Here is an 18,144-nt window from a genome sequence, read left to right as displayed (position 1 = left end):
AATTTCTATCACCGCGGCATAAAGATCCATGCAGGGCAACTAGACATACGGTGGACTGTACTTGCCACTTATTTTGCTCAAGTCATTGCTCAAGGTTTTATTTATATTTTTATAAGCTTTTATTTAGTTTCACCGATCCACATTGCACTTTTCTGACGACGATAAAAGTTAGCGTCAAGAATGAAATTTTTGTTGAAAAAAAACTCTTTCTCACTCTACCATCAATCATCTAATCACATGATTTCTCTAATTTGAATATTAAAACACTTTTTATATCTAGGTGCTTCTGGAAACCGAACGTTCCATGCGTTTGACACGCGAGGAGCGTCTCCGCTGGCGGGAGCTCATCACCCACGAGAGTACTCTCAGGCGAGAACTCGCCCGGTCCAGTACGAGGGATGAGTTCACTCGCGTGGCCCACGACCATCGGTTTGCGCCGCTGTATTCTCCTCATAAATGGGAGGTCATCATCAGGATATTAGCTCCACCTCCGGATAGGCCCAAGGTGATTATAGTTTAAGGTCCGCATTTTGTTACTTGACGTCTTTGGACAAAAGATTCCGGTGAAGTTGGTTGCGGCGCTTCTTCTTCACATGCGCTTTGGAAGTCGGCAGTAGATTTAGTTTTAAGTATAAATTTTAAGTAAATTGTGATGTTTATCATCCTAAGTCGTATATAGAATTTGAAGGATATGCTTTGTTATGTTGGATGATAATACTTAATAATATATGTTATGAAAATCAAATTAAAATTAATTAATGCAATTAATTATAAATTAATATTTATGTAAGTAATTATCTAACTGGACAAAAGTGGCTTTAGACAGAGACCAGTGGATACAGTTGGAGGAGGCATTTGCCAAAAGGCACACGGAGCTCAGAGGTATCATATAGGATTTGTTTCAATCGAAACTTGATCTAAGCTCAGTAACAGAAGGCTAATTATTATAATTAATTATTAAATTATATTAATGTAATTAATTAATAAATAATATTAATGTAATTAATTATTAAATAATATTAATGTAATCAATTGGCAATTAATATTAATTTAATAAATTATTAATTATTATTGATTTAATAAATTATTAAATGATATTAAAATTAAAAATAAAACCTATTTGTTTCAGAACCGTTACCGCAAGAAGAGCGAATGGGATTCCCGCTCTCGCCGCAGTTCGTTACCGACACTCTATGAGTATGACAGTGACGCCACTTCTCTGAGGGACCCGCAGCGCTCGCGCAGGTCTTCTTACAGGAGCGACCATGTTGACATGAGGTAACAATGGGAGTTTCCTTATAGAATAATGCTTTATATAGTAACTTAATTTAACTTAAACACACACATGCTCACAATTATATACGTATATGGTATCACTGTATTAAAATAAACTTATAACTAAGGAATAAGCCGGAGTGTGCTGCAGCAACTCAAAGTGGTGATAAACTTCAGTGAAAATTCAATCAATTTAATAATCATATTTTTACCAATAAAATTGTACTATTGGTATTATTCGTATCATATTTCAAAGTAATGACACTTTAGGTTTTATATAATAAATTATATGCAAGTATTATTAAAATATAATATGTTGAACACCATTATTATAATAATAGTTTTACCAATTAATATAAATTAAATAGATAAGATGAACTAACATTGTGCCAAAATAAAAAAATAAATGCTTTGATATTTCGGTACTTATATGTTTTTAATGAATTATTATGCAATATTAAATATATGAAAATTCATATTTTTGTATTTCACATTTCTTTCACTGCATTCATCACATTGTCCATATATATATATATATATATATATATATATATATATATATATATATATATATATATATATATATATATATATATATATATATATATACATTGTCCATATATATTTATATATTATTATATATTATATCTTACTAAGTTTTTTAACAATAATATATATGTATATTAATGTATATAAATGTATATTGATATAATAACAGATCGATGTCCGAGATGATGGTGGACTACGCACGCGAACAAGCGGACACGCATTCGGAAGTGTCCGCTGGAACTCAACTCGGGCGATATTACGACGACGAAAGCGACTCTGAACATCCATTCCATCAGCACCAGTGAGATTTCTATTTTATTTTTCCACTAGCTTTTGCCCGTGGCTTCGCCTCGTGTCTAAGTTAATTTCCCGGATATAAGATTTTCTAAAAGGCATATAAAGTGAATGTTGAAGTATTTAACGTCCATCCAAGTTTGTTTTCACAACTTTTTAAAGTATTCATCATCTGTCAAAGCTACAATCCTTCAAAGCCTCCTTGATTGGACCAGTTAGATTTATGACATGAAATTCGAAAATAAGAAGCAGACACCTAATATAATCGTACACGAAATCAGCGATTTGTATTACTGATAAGGCCGTGGTCACGAGATTCGCTCCACCGCTCCATCAGTCAGCCCTCCCTAGCGCGCTCGGCCACGGAGGTGGTGGAACAGTGGACCGCGCCCGAAGGTGACGTCACTCCCACGCCCGGACGACGAGTGAGAGGTATAATAACATTTACAATATAGTATTATTTCTTTAACTCTCTTTCTACTTTCTTTAGCCAGTAGTTTGCACCTTTTTCAGAAATAATTACTATCAATATATAACATAAAATTTGACGTGAATGTTTTTTGGATATTGTTAGTGTTTTACTAGAAAAAAAAAACGCTCGTTTTAAGAATGTATTATCTTACGTTGTAGAGTACTTGATACTATGCTTTGCTTAGACGAATTATTTTTTTAATTAATAAATTATAATATAACTTTTAAGCGTTTAATTAAAAATCTATGATTTTAAAATGCATTTCCGAATAGTTGTATTATTCTTGTTATATCATTTGTATTATGATTTTCAGGTCCTCAAGGCTTGACGACATTCACGTCATCAGAAGTAAGAACATTCCAAGCAACAAAGGAGTGGCGCGATTAAAATATTTTTTTGTGTGATGTAATCATCACATAAAAATACCTATATACGATAAAAAAAATACACGAAATGAATATACAATTTTACGGACCGAACATTCGATACCAACAGACCAACAAAATGTGAAGATCCTGTTGGAATAAAATGACACATTTCATTCTAATACGATAGTTTAGCTGGCTTGCAAATAAATAGAACAAGCTCAGAATTGGTTTCAATTAATAAATCACGAATATTGATGAATTGTCACTCAATTATTGTTAGAAAAAAATGGAGAAAATTGTCATTTAGCTCAAATATATAATAAGTAACTTTGTGATATTATCACTGCCTTATTATGACAATATGAAATCATTATTTTATGTGAATGAATGTATGATTGAATATTAATTTCAATAATACGTTGTAATCAATTTAATAATCATATATTTACCAATAAAATTGTACTATTGATATTATTCGTATCATATTTCAAAGTAATGACACTTTAGGTTTTCTATAATAAATTATATGCAAGTATTATTAAAATATAATATGTTGAACACCATTATTATAATAATAGTTTTACTAATTAATATAAATTAAATAGATAAGATGAACTAACATTGTGCCAAAATAAAAAATAAATGCTTTGATATTTCGGTACTTATATGTTTTTAATGAATTATTAATGCAATATTAAATATATGAAAATTCAATATTTTCTCAAGTTTCAATTTAATATTGAATTAGTTTTAAAAAATATGCTATTTAACTCGATCAATTATATTTTGCTTAATAGTAAATTTAAATGCCGCATTAATTTTAATGATATAATGAATGAAATATAAAATACAAATAAATTTATTTTAATTGAATTTAATATAGTCATTATTGCTTTTCTTGTGAGTAATACTTACGTACCTTAAAGAAATGTACTTAAATAATGCAATGGCGATCAAAAAAGGTTTGTTTACGATTAGTTTTACTGTGTGTTTATTTACTATTGATATCTAGTAATAAGTCTAACGAATTTAGATATAGAGCTTCACTAAACATAATTTTGTATATACTAATTATTATATCTAAATGAATGTACACCTAGCAGCCGAGGCAAGACGAGTATATTTTGTTATATATTACATATTTTAATGAAATAATTCTTGCCTTGATTGCTATGTGAGAAGGGTACGGGGGGATGGGAAAGTGTCTGCTCAACTAACATTGGTAATGTGATGTATAGTTTTTTATTTGGAAACAATATTCATTTTAATAAACTTATTTTGAGACCCACTGTCGTGAAAATAACAGAAATATTATGTTTTTAAAAAATAGCCATCGACAAACGTATATTTTGTTAAGGAAATATTGTTATTTAAATTTTTTTTTTCATACGCGAACTATAAAAATGTTAGTAATCTTTTATTTTAACTTCTGTTTAAATATTTTGTCATGAACCTGAAATAATTATTGTGGACACAATCTAGTGGTGCTATATGAAGATTATAATATGAATTAAAACGATTCCAATTTCATAATAATTATAATGTAAAATTTGTATTGAAATACATTGATTATGTATTTTGGTATTTTTGATCAATATACGTACCTTAATCATTGCATTTTGTTTAATTTCTAAATTTATCATGAAATGAAAATATTAAGAAATTTAAGAAGTTTATTTTGGAACATTCGAAATCATGAAGATAATAACAAATAATGAGGAAAGGTTAAAATATTAATTAAAAATTAATAAATTCGTTCTCAATCTATTTAGATTTGATTTACTTACCATACAACTAGAAATCAAAATTATATTTTGCCAATAAGTGTACAATATAAATCTAAACTTAATAAAGCACTATTACAATCACTAGTATTAAAATAAACTAATCATTTCTATATATTTTTTACTACTTAGCCAAAGATTCATCAAAATTGTGCGACTTATATTTTTAAGCATATATAACTCGGCATACACAATACTTTTTTTAAATATTGATGATATGGAGCAATGAGATCAATGTGTTGACACCACAATTAAGGTTTACCACGCCTGAACAATCCATAAGTCAGCAAAAAATCTATTGAACAAACGCTTCTTACAAAATAATCAAAATAGGGAAAAATATTTTTTTTTTTTGTTTATAGATCGCTATGAATAGTAAAAACTATAGTAGTTTCGACTGACCAACACTGTAGCGCTTGATTTTTTCATAATTAGATCCGGGTGCCATCGAAATATTTCGTTAACCAAGAACGTCAAGTTACGTTAATGTCAAATTCAAATTAAAAATTCTTTATTCAATTTAGGATGATATACATCACTTATTGACGTCAAAAAAATTACTTAAACTAAGTCTACTGCCAGCTTCCAAGATAAGAATGTAAACTTCATAGCTCCAATATCTGCATATAATAATGTTACGGTTAATACTCAATACTCAATACTCAATACTCAATACTCAATACTCAATCATTTATTGCATACCATAAAGTTGACATGATGTTATAAATTATATAAAAGAACATATTTATGGACCCTGGCGGGCATACTTACCCGAAGTGCGGCACAACCTAAGTTTAGCCAGCCAGACGTAGGTTTAGCTTTATCATTTCGGCTAGTTGCAGTCTGTCTTCATTTCGGTCAATTTCGTGGTTACTCTTAGGTGTTTCGTGCTTATATTCGGCTAGAAGATAGCTAGCCTAGCTTCGTATAAATTTAACATTTATCATAAGTACTTCAGCTAAACCTAGGTTTAAAATGTAGATTAGCCTAGGTGCAACCGGTCTGTTGGTATAGCCGCACTTCGAGGTTTAACCATAACATTGTAAAGATTTTAAGTATCGTGTGCGCAAAGCAAACGTTTCAAAAAGAGTTTGGACGTAAAAAATTATCGACAAGAACATTATTTTACAATAACATTTAACTATATTTGAAAAACAATTTGTACATTCTATACGACATTAGCACATTTAGCTAAAATATCACCAAGGCGCAGTAAAAATACATTCCTTTAAATCTAGTACGTATTTATTTACTGTACATCTAGATAGATAAACTTTATACCGCTCTTTTTGTACCTAACTATATACAGGTTAAAATAATTAATTAACATAATAATTAATCAATAATTAATTAATAATCAATTAATGATTAATTATGAATTAATTAATAATTAATGAAAAAAGTGAAATTAATAATCTATATTCACCATATTATTGGTGCTAACTACGATATGAAGTATAGTTGACAGGTCCCTTTCGTGTGTTATTTGGCATTTTATCCTCTCGACATTATTTGGCATCCTTTTCTATGATAGTTCACCAGGTTACTGTTTTTACAATTTTTACTAATATTTTCTAAAGACAGCGTTGTATCAAACTTTGCTGATCATAATAATAATGAGTATACTTTCGAGAGATCGTTGTATGACATGATGTCAAAAAGTGGCTTTTCTTCCCTCAGTTCCTATACAAGTTCCTTCGTCGGAAGTTTGGGCGTGGCTGCGTCGCTCCATCGTCCTCCGTTTTGACGTCAAAACAACGGAACACAATAGAGCAACGGGACTGTGCCTTTACTTAGCCGTGTAATTATAGCGTGTAAAATATATCTTGATCCCTGTGACAGCAGAATGAATCGATACATACGGAATGTGAGTAACAAAGACAGAGGTCACAGAGACGAAGCTATGTTTGACAAACTATAGCCCATTAACCTTCTTCCGCCCACAAGGTGTGATATAGATATGCTATGACTACGCTTCATGTTGTAGGCATTCTTACTGACTACATAAAATGTTTACAGTTCATATTCTAGTTCTACCACTACGTACATTTAGTATATGTAAGCTGTGAACACTTTGTTACTGTTTTTTGTATTCCCATGTCCATTAGATTTGACTTATGGAGCCTAAAGATTGTCGACGTCTGGTAACCTGTTTCCAGAACCTTTTCTCGAATTGTTTCTCCTGTAAGAACATTAAATAAATAACCATTTAATGAAATAAAAATGCCACTTATGCCTTTTAGTATCTTTCAGACACTAATTCAGCGAAGCATTATATTTGTGAGCGCTAAATGTCAACTTCTCGTGAAGGTCTTACTAAAAGGAATAAAAATTTCGAATTACTAAATCATAATAGAGCAGAATCTTAGCGACAAATAAACAAAGGTGTCAAAAAAAAAAACAACGTAGGGTGAGCGGCAGCAGGATGAAGAATGAAAAGCATAATGAATTTTTGGTAAAAATATATTTTCAAGAACATTTCGTTCCAATCAAAATGGACAGATTAGTTCAACAACCAACGAAAACAAATATAGCATAACTTCGAAAGCTGGATTTAAACATTGATCTTAATTTTAATTAAGTTAAAGAACAATTGACAAGTGTTTAGTCAAATTATAAGTTGAATAACAATATTACCAATAGCAAGACGGACTTAAGACACAAGCAATGTATTTATTTCATCAAAAACATGAAATATATCACTAAAAATGTTTTAAGATTGACTATATTCAACAATGACTTGTATTAATCCTAAAATATCAGAATTAAAAAAGGCAATTTGATTGGCCAATACAATGACTATCATCTTTTCACACAAATCTCACTACTCATCTTAATGAACTACAGTTTTTATTCATTTCACTCAATTTCCAATTTCTACCTTATAAGTAAGTTAAATATTAAAAAGAACTCGAAAAGATTTAAGTTCGCCATTAAGTTTTTTTTTATCATTTATTGAGACTATCAATCATTCATGAATTTAAAATGTTGCGCTTTAATTACCAGTTACATCATCCCTATTTGGTTTTGTGAAATATGTGACTGTATGAAGTTCTTTCATGATATACCAGCATGTACACTTATACCTTTTAAACTTTCAAGAGTCTATAATTACCCCAAAAATAAATTTAGATACTCATTTATAAAATGATACTCGCATGAAAAATCTTCCATTGAACATTTAAATCCAGCTGGTTGGCACAGATAAGCTAGTGTATGTGCGGGTGCGTTCACACATAGCCATTGACAAAGCAAATCTTGTAATAGCCGTTGTTGCTCACAGTAGTTCGACGTGGGGAGAATGGCCGAGCGCCAGCTGTTGGGCCTAGGAGCAATGGCTCTCGCCGTGGGCTATCGGAAGATGCGCGTCGACGGAGAAAGCCCATTCTAGAACAAAGTGGTTTGTTTTTAAACTTACGATATGTAATATGAAGACAGTCTCCTAACGTAGGAATAGTACAATAAAAACGAGACTTTAGCCACTGTCTGTCAGTTACAGAATAAATATTTTTCATGTGCACTTCTATTTATTTTCTTCTATCTTTCTATGCTAACTTTCTACTTTTCATTCGTAATTGTTTAAAACAAATATGAAAATTGAAATTGTTAATATAGTGAATCCGTTAACCAATCCGAGATCGATAGTTAAAACACTAGTGTGTTGTTGATTTGACAGCTATAAAAATTGAATCATTAACAAAAGAAAAGATAAATAATGAACTTTTAGTCAACAATGTTAATATTAAGTATAAAAAACATAACATGTCATTTGTAACTGAAGAAAAGGAGAAAAAAGGAAGACAATAGGATGAAGAACTTACATCTTCCCGTTCTGGCATAGAGAGCGCGTCCGCGAACGCATCGTCTGAGCTTCCACTCGTGCCAGTTGCTCCATCTCCGTAAGTTTCTCGTTTTCTGGAACTAAAAAGGATAACGCGAAAAATAAAAATCTGTAACTACTAAGATTTTATTCAAGAAAGACGGTCTGAAAATACATGTATAAACTAATTTTATTGCAGAAAGACAGGTCTCTGAAAATGGAGAAACGGAGTTCGATACAATTGATGAACATGAATTGTACAGATGGGGATGTGAGGAGAGAGAGAGTGAGAAGAACAGGTAAATTATACCAGAAAATTGCAAGTTAGCATATTTCAAATTGAATTAAAACAAGAAAACGAATTTGAAAAGATTCCAATTTCGGTAATTGGTTGTCATTTTAGGAGAAATAGTGCGTTTCTTAGTAGCAAACTACTACTTACGTTTCCAAGCATATACAGAATTGCGCGAAGTAGTATGCGGGGCGGTGCGGCGTGGGTGCGCGCGGCACAGCGTCACGGCGTCGGCGCTCGCCACGCGACGCAGCAGCGACCTCTGACATGCCACGCGAAACGACCAGGGGTCGGACCCGCCACCCTGCACGGAATAATACACAATCATCCAGGAGAAAAGTAAAAATTGAGAATCAGAAGACCTACCACGAAACATACAAATACATGTTCCTAAGGTCCACATGCTGTCTCTTTATCGCATGTCGTGTACGCATCTTGTACAAATAAAAAAAACATACTTTCAAATTAATTATTTTGTAGAGTGACGACGAGACGAGTCTTATAAAAGAATTACCCAGGACACCTCCTGATCTGCCAGCATGTCCTTGCCCTGGTCCAGAGCTAGTCTCATCTCCGCTCGAGGAGAGAGCCTCTCTTCCATCGTTATCTCCTCTGGTTGTGAAGATTCCTCGACTGCTGGAGCTGGCTCTGATGCTATGAATAAAATATATGTTGTAAAGAAAATAAAGTTTGACTAGCGGCCAAATGTTGACTCAAATTCGAAAACGTGTCTCATAATTTAAAAATCTATAACGATATGTTTCTACTCTTTTTTTTAGAGTTATGGGAATAATAGGTATATTTTATTTACTGAAAAAAGAATTTCTTTTTTTGTACAGAGTACTACATTTTGAATTTCATTACCCAGTACTTGCAGGACATATTAAAATGCCAGCGGTTTTAGATGAAGGCATTTTTAATGAAGATCACGATAACACTCTCTCATCTGAGCCATCAAGACACGCATATCACCCTTGACGATCAAAAAACTTAAAAGTTATTTTTACTAACACACTGATGTACTTTTTCGGAAATAAAATTTATTTGATTTGATTTGAAAATACTAATGATTGAAATTGAAATAATCCAGAAATATTACTTGGGGAATGTGGAGCTTGTGTGAGGTTCTGTATGGTGGTACGTTCGAGTGTGGAGGGCGTGCTTGCCGAGCTGGCTGAGCCCCGTCGACCTCCAGCGCCGGCACGGACCTCCGCACACTCTCTTGAAACTGAAAGCGAAGTCAACTTCAACGTTTTAAAATAAGAGTTATATAATACAGAGATAGAGTGGTATTCCAGTGGCCTGTCTTCAAAAGTTCCCAGGTTCGAATCCTGCTCGTGCAAAATGAGTTTGTTTAATAATCTGACTCATGCGTAGGACCTACTTTTCATCGACCTAATTAACATAAACATTGCGAGGAATTAATGTAATTAGTGTATAGTTAGTGTAACTTGCGATTAGATGCAATTTGAATAAAATCCAGATTTTTGTTCTACATACAGAATTCTACATATTGTGTTGACTGTATATTGATAATATTTCTATGTCAATGTGATTTACCATATTGTAAGGGCATCGAAGGCGCCTCGTTGGTGGGAGTCCGGTCGGGGCTCAGCTCGCGCGCGGCGCCACCATTGCGCTCCTCTCCAGTATTCTGAGCGGCGCCCGCACGCCCGTCCCCTGCTTCTGTGGAAACGTGATCCTTTAGTTTGTGATTTTCAGCATGTAATCAAATCAAATCCCTAATACCACCTAATTTGAGACTTTCCACGAGAAACGGTGCTTTTGAAGCATATAATAAGTAAGCGACTGCCCTCCATAAAGTACCTTTTTTCGTTGAATATCACAGTATGATTGGACGCCATGTGGGGTGATGTTTCCTACTAAAAATAAATAATGTAATCTTCTGATAGTCAACGCCGAAGCATTTTGTGTTATGATTTATTGACTGTACTTCAGGGAAACTTAGTATGTTGAAATTTTTGATATAATAATATAAGGTTAAATAAATAAAGTTTTTAATATTTTAATTTGAAATATGTTCAATAAAATAATGTATTTTGTGGATAAAATTGTCAATTTTCTTCAACTTTAATAGATATAGGGATAAGTGGGGTGCAAATTCTACAAACGAATACATTCTTAGTGCTAGGATATAATGTTAAGGGATACAGACAGGCAAATTTAACATTAGTTGTGTCAAATGTTGTTATTGTAAATTATACATGCATCGTGCAGTATTTTAAGATGTTGAGTAGGTAGGTAGGTATGTTCAATTTATGTGTCTAATGTTGCGATTGTGGTTTGTTTCTTCTCACCTTTGAGTTTTAGTCAAGCTGTCCATTTTGCTGTCAAAATGCATCTCAGTTAGTATTACATGATTTGTTTTGTGTACGACTGTTTTATTGAATAGTGGTGATAATATACCATCGGATTCAAGTGATGTAAGTAAGTTTTGATGTCCAATTTTAAATTAAGTAATATTATACGACCAATGGAAATGTCATTGATATATATTGACAGCCTTAATCTGTTGTGTCAACAACAAAGAAAACTGAAGCGTAGCGTATCTACATTAAAGCACATTTTCATACAACGTCCCAGGCTTATCTCATACAACGAGGCAAGATAGGCGTTGTGAAACCGGGCACAAGATGAGGGACAAAAGATCAAATACTCTGTTTCGTTTTTCGTGTATGTCTAAACCGCGATTATCTTTCTTGTATGAGCAAAAATACGGATCTCTGTCTACGGTTGTGTATTTATTTAAGTAATGTCAGAGTATAGTGGAGGAGACAATCATGTCATCTAAATACACTCACCTGGTTCGGAAGCAGAGGACGGCAGGTGCGGCGCGTCGCAGCAGTCGTCAGCATCGTCGCCACGCGTGCTGCCCTGCGCCAAGCGCCGCACCAGCGGACCAGTCACAATGTGAGATTTAACCTAGCTACTGTCTACGCGACACCTTAGGGGGAACTTGCCAATAACCCAACACTAGGTCTAGAACCTATAAATTTTGATCGAGACTTTAGAATGGATAATAGAAGGTTTTCACAGGAAATTTATGCAAGCAGTAGTGATAGCAATAATATAATTATAATATTATAATACCGTAACATATTTTTATGGATACCCCAATAATACGATAACTAATGCGATATGAATTTTTAAACGACAATCTTCAAACTAAACCTAAATTTCATTATATTAGACATATAATACCAAGATCATGCAACACGCATGCTACCAACATTTAGTTATTTGCATATGGTTATTGGCATGCTATGATTATACACAAATATATATTATATATCACGTTCTGTCTATAAAAAGAAAAGATACAGAAATTGTGACATAATATGATATGTCATTAGTAATCAAATATAAATCAAGTTTAAATTCAATAAATTATTATGAAAGATATTTCATCAACAATACCTAGATGTTCATTACATATACATAATATCTGGATTAAGTTAGATATTCACCTGGTCATCAGAATTAGTTGGCGTAGCCTTGTTGTCATCACTGCCACTGTCTGAACCTTCCTCTTCTAAAAGTGGTTCAAGTCTTCTTCTGAAAACATCCCTACGTTACATTATAGCGTTAGTCTCGATCTTTTTGAAAATATATTTCTACTTTTAAAGCCAATTATGCCAATTGTTTAGTCATTCGATATTCATTCTTTAATGTAAGTTGATCAGATCAGTCAAAATTTAGATTTTATTGCAAAGTAAACAATGTAGCAACAGACATCTACAAAATAAATTAATAATTATTACCTTGGCAATAAAGGTCTTAACGTAGTAGGTCCCGTAATGGTGGGAGCCATCAAAAGTTCATCCATCATCAGCTCAGTGTCATCATCACCGGCATATGATGACGATGACTTTGTTGGTGACTGTAAAAGTGAGAGGTTTTCTGTTCTTAAAATACAAAATAAAATGTATCCTCCTTATCCTAATAATTGGAGTATTATAATATTGAGAACAATGGTGTAGAGAATTTCGAATTATAGATACTCTATGAGTATTTGGGCTTGTTTCACTGTTTGCTGATAAAGTATCAGATAACCTAAATGTAACATATCAAACAGATAGCCTTAAAATTGAATTCACAAATGCTGGAACTGGCCAATCACATCAGACAGATTTATCTAGCAGTTAGTAAACTAACTGGTATGCCAGATTACAATATGATATTTTATTAGAAAATGGTGAATCTAAATCAATTTAAAGTTTTTATCGCTTGTTCTAGGAATTTCAAAATATGTTTACAAAATATGGTTACCGATAGTGTTCCGTGCTCTGAATCTGGCAAATTGTCAGATAAATCACCAGAAGATGGAGTGCCCCATGCTTCTTCTCCACTCGCTCCACTTCCTTCTCCAGTTTCGGCTGTACCTTCTTCAGTACCAAGAGTTGATTTCCAGTCACTGACGCCTAAGCACCTGTATCATTTTGTAGGAGTTAGAATAGGAATACTTGAAGTGTTCATTTGAAAGAAATAACATTGTTATTATTATATTCTACAATTATATAACAAAATTAGCTACCTACGAATTTTATTTTATAATTTCAAATGTTGAAAAATTAAAAAATATCTCTCTAAAATCTAGAAAATGTTCAGTCTAAAATCTAAAAAAAATAACGTTTTCATGTTTTACCTAATCAATATTTTCATTTTGCTATAATAGAAACTAGTCATTATTTGTCTAGCCTAAAATTAATATTATAAATAGACACTAGACACTTCTAAGTAACATTACTAAAAAAGTAGATTCTATGATATAACTATATATATATATAATAAATTATATTTTTAGAATCTGCCAAACACTTAAAATTATTTTTGATAAATACCAATATTTAAATGAAAAAAGTCTAAAAAAAATTACAGTTTTTAATGTTTTAGTTTTATAAAAATTTACGATATGATCAATCTACGATAGTGCATGCTAATACGTGGTAATACTATATATTATTCTATCCTATATTTATATATATAATATACAAAAATCTGCTAAGATTGTTATTCGAATTGCCACACGTCATACTTATCGGTGTTCTGTTTCCCGTTGAGAAGAATTCCACCTATTATATGAAAGGAAAAATATTAATAAATGAATAATAAAAATAAAAAAAATGTGTCCTTTATAAAGTAGTGCGAAACTCATACTGAGAAAAATAAATTTATTTTTATAGATCAAAAGAAAATTGAATAAATAAGGCTGATAAAGGTTACCTTTCTAAGAACGATGGCTGTTTATGAACTATCGATGTATTCGGAACACTTTCTGTGTAACTGAAGATATTCATCTTTTCAACTACAAAAGATCCAGCCCTTGCTGTCCATCCCATTATACCACCGGCTGAACCACTCACTAGAAAAAACAACTTTCGGTATATCTGATAAAATAAATGAAATGAATCACGAAAAATTCGAATTTTTGAACTCGTATAGAAAAAGTAATTTTATAAGTAATTATAGATCAGATGAGATAATTACTACTGTTTTTTGAGTCAATGTTTTCCTACCTGGATTGTGTGTTTTTGTGACATCCGGCTCTGTCAGTTTTACATTACCATCGTCAGTTTCATCGGACGGCAGTCTTTCGAGACTTGACATTGTGCCATATCTAAAACAAATAGTTTTTATTATTGGATTTCATAATTAAAATTTTCCGACTTCCACTAATATTAATGTTGTGTTCACCGCAAAAATTACCTTTTCAACGAAACATAGGGTAAATCATCAGGGACGTCAGGAGAATCTGGTGAATCGTCTATTAATGTTTCCTGTAATGCGTGTGATTGATTAATATATATTAAACTTTATTGCTTTAATTTCATGATGACATAATAAAATAATACTTACAGTCTTATTATATGTATTATAATCAGGCGTAGGTGGAACAACTGCTATATTAGGGACGGGAGATTCTGACTTAGCTGAGCCTAGAGTATCAGGTCTAGAAACATTGTTTAGATTAGTCCCTGATGACCGTTTAAAAGGTTCTACTCTCATTAAATGCGCAGCTGGATTGATGGCCGACAAACCCATTAACATAAGTGGCCCTAACTCTAAATCATCATCTGAACCTACGTCATTCATATTCATACTTGTGTTGGCATTCACATCTTCTCGATCAGTCTTCTTATTTATATCACCATTCATTTTATTAACGGCCGATATACCCATTCTAGGCGATCTCCTAATACCTCTTTCTATTTTAAAATCATTATCATCTTCATGTATTGAATCATCTTCTAAAAAAACTGAAGAAGTTTTTAGGCACGTGCCAACATTTTCTCGCTTAGTTATAATATTAATTCCTAACACTTTATTTAACACGTTCTCAGCTTTTTGTCTAGTTATTTGTTCTCTTCTCATTGTCCCTGGAGAAGGATATTTTGTACCCATTTTGTTTTTTGATAACGTTATATTTTCAACACACTTGACTTCGTTTAAATATTTTTCTTGTGCTATAACGCATTGCACTTGGTTGGCAATATTTGAATTCGACATTCTTAAATCGTTAGAACTTGAATTAAAAACCATAGAGCTACACGTTGTATGACTAGTAGATAGAGGGCTATTGTTTCTACTGCTAGAAGACGGACTAGGTGATCTAATAGACTCTTTCCGCAATTCCAACTGGCTCTTATTCTGACTTCTGATACTCCTGTTTAAAATTGGTGAGTCCGTTTTCAATTCATATGACGTTGATTTGAGCATTCTCTGGCTTTGTTCGATGGAATCTATAACTTTTAAGGCTGCCATAGGGGCATCTTCAGGACGTATTTTCATAGCACCTTTACGCTCTAAATGACATTGACTAAAATTCTTTGGCTTACGATTACCACAGTTAGCGCTACACGTACTGGTAGAACTTTTATTTGAATTAGACTTTTGGGGAGACGGTGTGGTTTTCATTTTGAGCGGTGCAATTGATTCTTTTTGAGACACTAGTGGACTATTAGGTTTAGATAAACATTTTTTATGACATTGTCTGCAAACTGGTATGGTATCTACTACTACTGGACTCGTTCGTACTGTTATCTGAAATATCAAAATAAAAAAGGTAAATAAACAAGTTGTGACATTAAAAACATGTTATGTTTGGAATACAACATATACCTGGCTTCCTGAATTACTGCTTTTTGATGGACTTCTATCATTTTCTTTTTTATCAGCAGGAGATGAACCTTTGTTTTCATTATGATTAGTAACTAGGTCTGCTACTTCTAAAAGATTCAGTTCTTTTGATCTCTTTCTTAATTCTTCTACGCTCCACATCTACACCAAAACATTAATATCGCATTTTAAATTTTACAATTATGTTAAATACAAGAGAATTCAACGATGAAAATTCTAAAAATACCATGTTCATTAAATCAAGTTTTTCCAATGATTTTAATTTTCAACAATTTATTCGGTTACGTCAAAAGAAAATGCTTGTCATACTTCCATATCAGCCTCTGGGGGATCCATTTCCTCAGCTTCTGGTAGTTGTGTCATCCATCTTTGTAAATGCATTGTTGAACCTCGACTTCTGGTACTTCTGGCACCTTCAGTGGCACTTCCAGCTCCGCCTGTTTGTGTCTCGGCTGAGCTACGTCTCGTCTAAAAAACACGATGATTTTACACACGATGATAAACGTTTTGTGATGAAAAAGGCAATGTGGATATTTCGCGGTGTTTATCACTTACTGGTTAGAGATAGCCATATCAAGCAAGACACGAACGCTAAATAAATATGATTTTAAAGATATCAGGCGAATGTATAGAATGAATACTCACCTCTTTTGAGGAAAACTAAGAAATCATTAAAGTAGACGTAGATTTCTTGTAAAGGATGTTGTCATTGAGAATTTAGCTTGAACATGTACCTAATGTTTTATTGCAGATAAAAATGTTGTTTATCTTTTACACTTATCACTAATAATATGTTATACACTGAAAAATGGTAGGTTTTATATAAACTCATTGAAGCTCGTTAGCGTCGCAAAATAACGGGCTTTTATTAAAAATAGTGAAATAAAAAATGTTATCTCCATTGATTAAATCACTTTATTTATGGATTATTAGAAATATACTGTTCCGATCTAAACACAAACATCCAAATTCATATAATTATCCTTGTAAGTCCATTATATTTCACAAAAACTCAAAATCAAGTAAATTTCCTTCTCAAAATTATAATTTTTTGATCATCTATTAAGACTATATTAAAAATTTACACACAGCCAAAGACATCGAAAAATTATTGACCTAACTACGAATTCTTTTCCGTAAAAAATCGAGGTCATATACACATACAAAAATTTAAGATAAAGGTTATGTGAACATTTTGCGATGCTAGCGAGTACAACATTGCATGTAGTTAATCTATTTAGCATTTACATAAGTCTATTACTTATTATATATTCATTAAAGACTAACATATAAGAAGCAACAACGTAATTCCGTAAGAAAATCAAACATTTGCTACCATTTTTCATTGTAATTGTTCTGGTGGCGATAAGTGCGTCAACAAATAAGCGATAAAATGCTGTTGTGTAATCTACAATATATTCTACATTGAAAAGTGTTTGAAGCTGATCGCCAAATATCCACATGACCTGTACAAATGATTGTCTATGTACAGATTTACAAGAGTCAATATCATGCTTAACAATATTGGCATCTCCAAGGAGAAACAAGCTAATTGCTCCATTAAAAAGTTCACTAATTTTAATTTCACATAGTAAAAAGGAAGGTGAAGTTAAAATTAAAGTTAATAAATTGGTTATCAGTAAATAAAGCGTAATATAGTTACGTTTAAGGAAAAGGACGGAAGACTTAAGAAGCAAAAACATCTTGGAAATGATCTAGAATTTTTAAAACTATTTTATATAGGCTTGGTACCCTATGGTTACATGTTCGACACTGATATTTCTATGGAATACTTGTAATATTTGCAATATACGTGTATATGTATGAACCTTAAGCAAGTTGTACAACTAATTACCACATCTATGTGATTAAGTTCAGTTCTGTAAAATTTTACTATAGAAACTTTACTTTGCTTTGTTGATTTCACATTAATAATATTAAATACTAAACACTCTGCTAGATCATAAGTGGGCATCAGACTTATTATATTAACACTTCTATTATAATAATCAAAATACCGAGATTTCAATACTGCTAATTTTTGAAAATATGTCTCTCAAAATTTTACCACAACCTTATTAATCTCAACTATAAGCAAATTTAACAATCCAACAAATGCTCGCGCCGTCTTC

General features: G+C 32.2%; 2 protein-coding genes across 21 annotated transcripts in view; one reads left to right on the top strand and one right to left on the bottom strand.

Annotated features, from left to right (window-relative positions):
* The window catches only part of pot (papillote), an 84,511-nt gene extending 81,488 nt beyond the window's left edge, over positions 1-3,023 (top strand). For all 5 annotated transcript variants that reach the window (XM_053744738.2, XM_053744736.2, XM_053744739.2 and 2 more), the window contains 5 exons: positions 281-505; positions 1,130-1,278; positions 1,994-2,125; positions 2,420-2,550; positions 2,904-3,023. In XM_053744738.2, the coding sequence (XP_053600713.1) occupies positions 281-505; positions 1,130-1,278; positions 1,994-2,125; positions 2,420-2,550; positions 2,904-2,977 (711 nt within the window). In that variant the 3' untranslated portion in view covers positions 2,978-3,023. The remainder of the gene's footprint in view (positions 1-280; positions 506-1,129; positions 1,279-1,993; positions 2,126-2,419; positions 2,551-2,903) is intronic.
* A 1,691-nt stretch (positions 3,024-4,714) lies between these two features.
* PsGEF (Protostome-specific GEF) overlaps positions 4,715-18,144 on the bottom strand; it is a 65,766-nt gene continuing 52,336 nt past the window's right edge. For 6 of the 16 annotated variants that reach the window (XM_064435969.1, XM_053744716.2, XM_053744715.1 and 3 more), the window contains 17 exons: positions 16,322-16,480; positions 15,995-16,153; positions 14,732-15,916; positions 14,582-14,652; positions 14,392-14,492; positions 14,099-14,237; positions 13,145-13,304; positions 12,637-12,755; positions 12,343-12,442; positions 11,677-11,749; positions 10,415-10,540; positions 9,954-10,082; positions 9,369-9,508; positions 9,005-9,158; positions 8,564-8,663; positions 8,024-8,129; positions 4,715-6,924 (listed from right to left, as the gene is read on the bottom strand). In XM_064435969.1, coding sequence (XP_064292039.1) covers positions 6,847-6,924; positions 8,024-8,129; positions 8,564-8,663; positions 9,005-9,158; positions 9,369-9,508; positions 9,954-10,082; positions 10,415-10,540; positions 11,677-11,749; positions 12,343-12,442; positions 12,637-12,755; positions 13,145-13,304; positions 14,099-14,237; positions 14,392-14,492; positions 14,582-14,652; positions 14,732-15,916; positions 15,995-16,153; positions 16,322-16,480 — 3,099 coding nt within the window. In that variant the 3' untranslated portion in view covers positions 4,715-6,846. Of the gene's footprint in view, positions 6,925-8,023; positions 8,130-8,563; positions 8,664-9,004; positions 9,159-9,368; positions 9,509-9,953; positions 10,083-10,414; positions 10,541-11,676; positions 11,750-12,342; positions 12,443-12,636; positions 12,756-13,144; positions 13,305-13,910; positions 13,948-14,098; positions 14,238-14,391; positions 14,493-14,581; positions 14,653-14,731; positions 15,917-15,994; positions 16,154-16,321; positions 16,481-18,144 lie in introns of those variants that run through there. The other 10 variants (XM_053744717.1, XM_053744718.1, XM_053744721.1 and 7 more) reach the window with 10 other exon arrangements.

This window comes from Plodia interpunctella, chromosome 5, assembly GCF_027563975.2.
Source record: "Plodia interpunctella isolate USDA-ARS_2022_Savannah chromosome 5, ilPloInte3.2, whole genome shotgun sequence".
Taxonomy (NCBI): domain Eukaryota; kingdom Metazoa; phylum Arthropoda; class Insecta; order Lepidoptera; family Pyralidae; genus Plodia; species Plodia interpunctella.
Note: the sequence above shows the minus strand (reverse complement) of the source record. Positions and strands in the feature narration are given on the sequence as shown.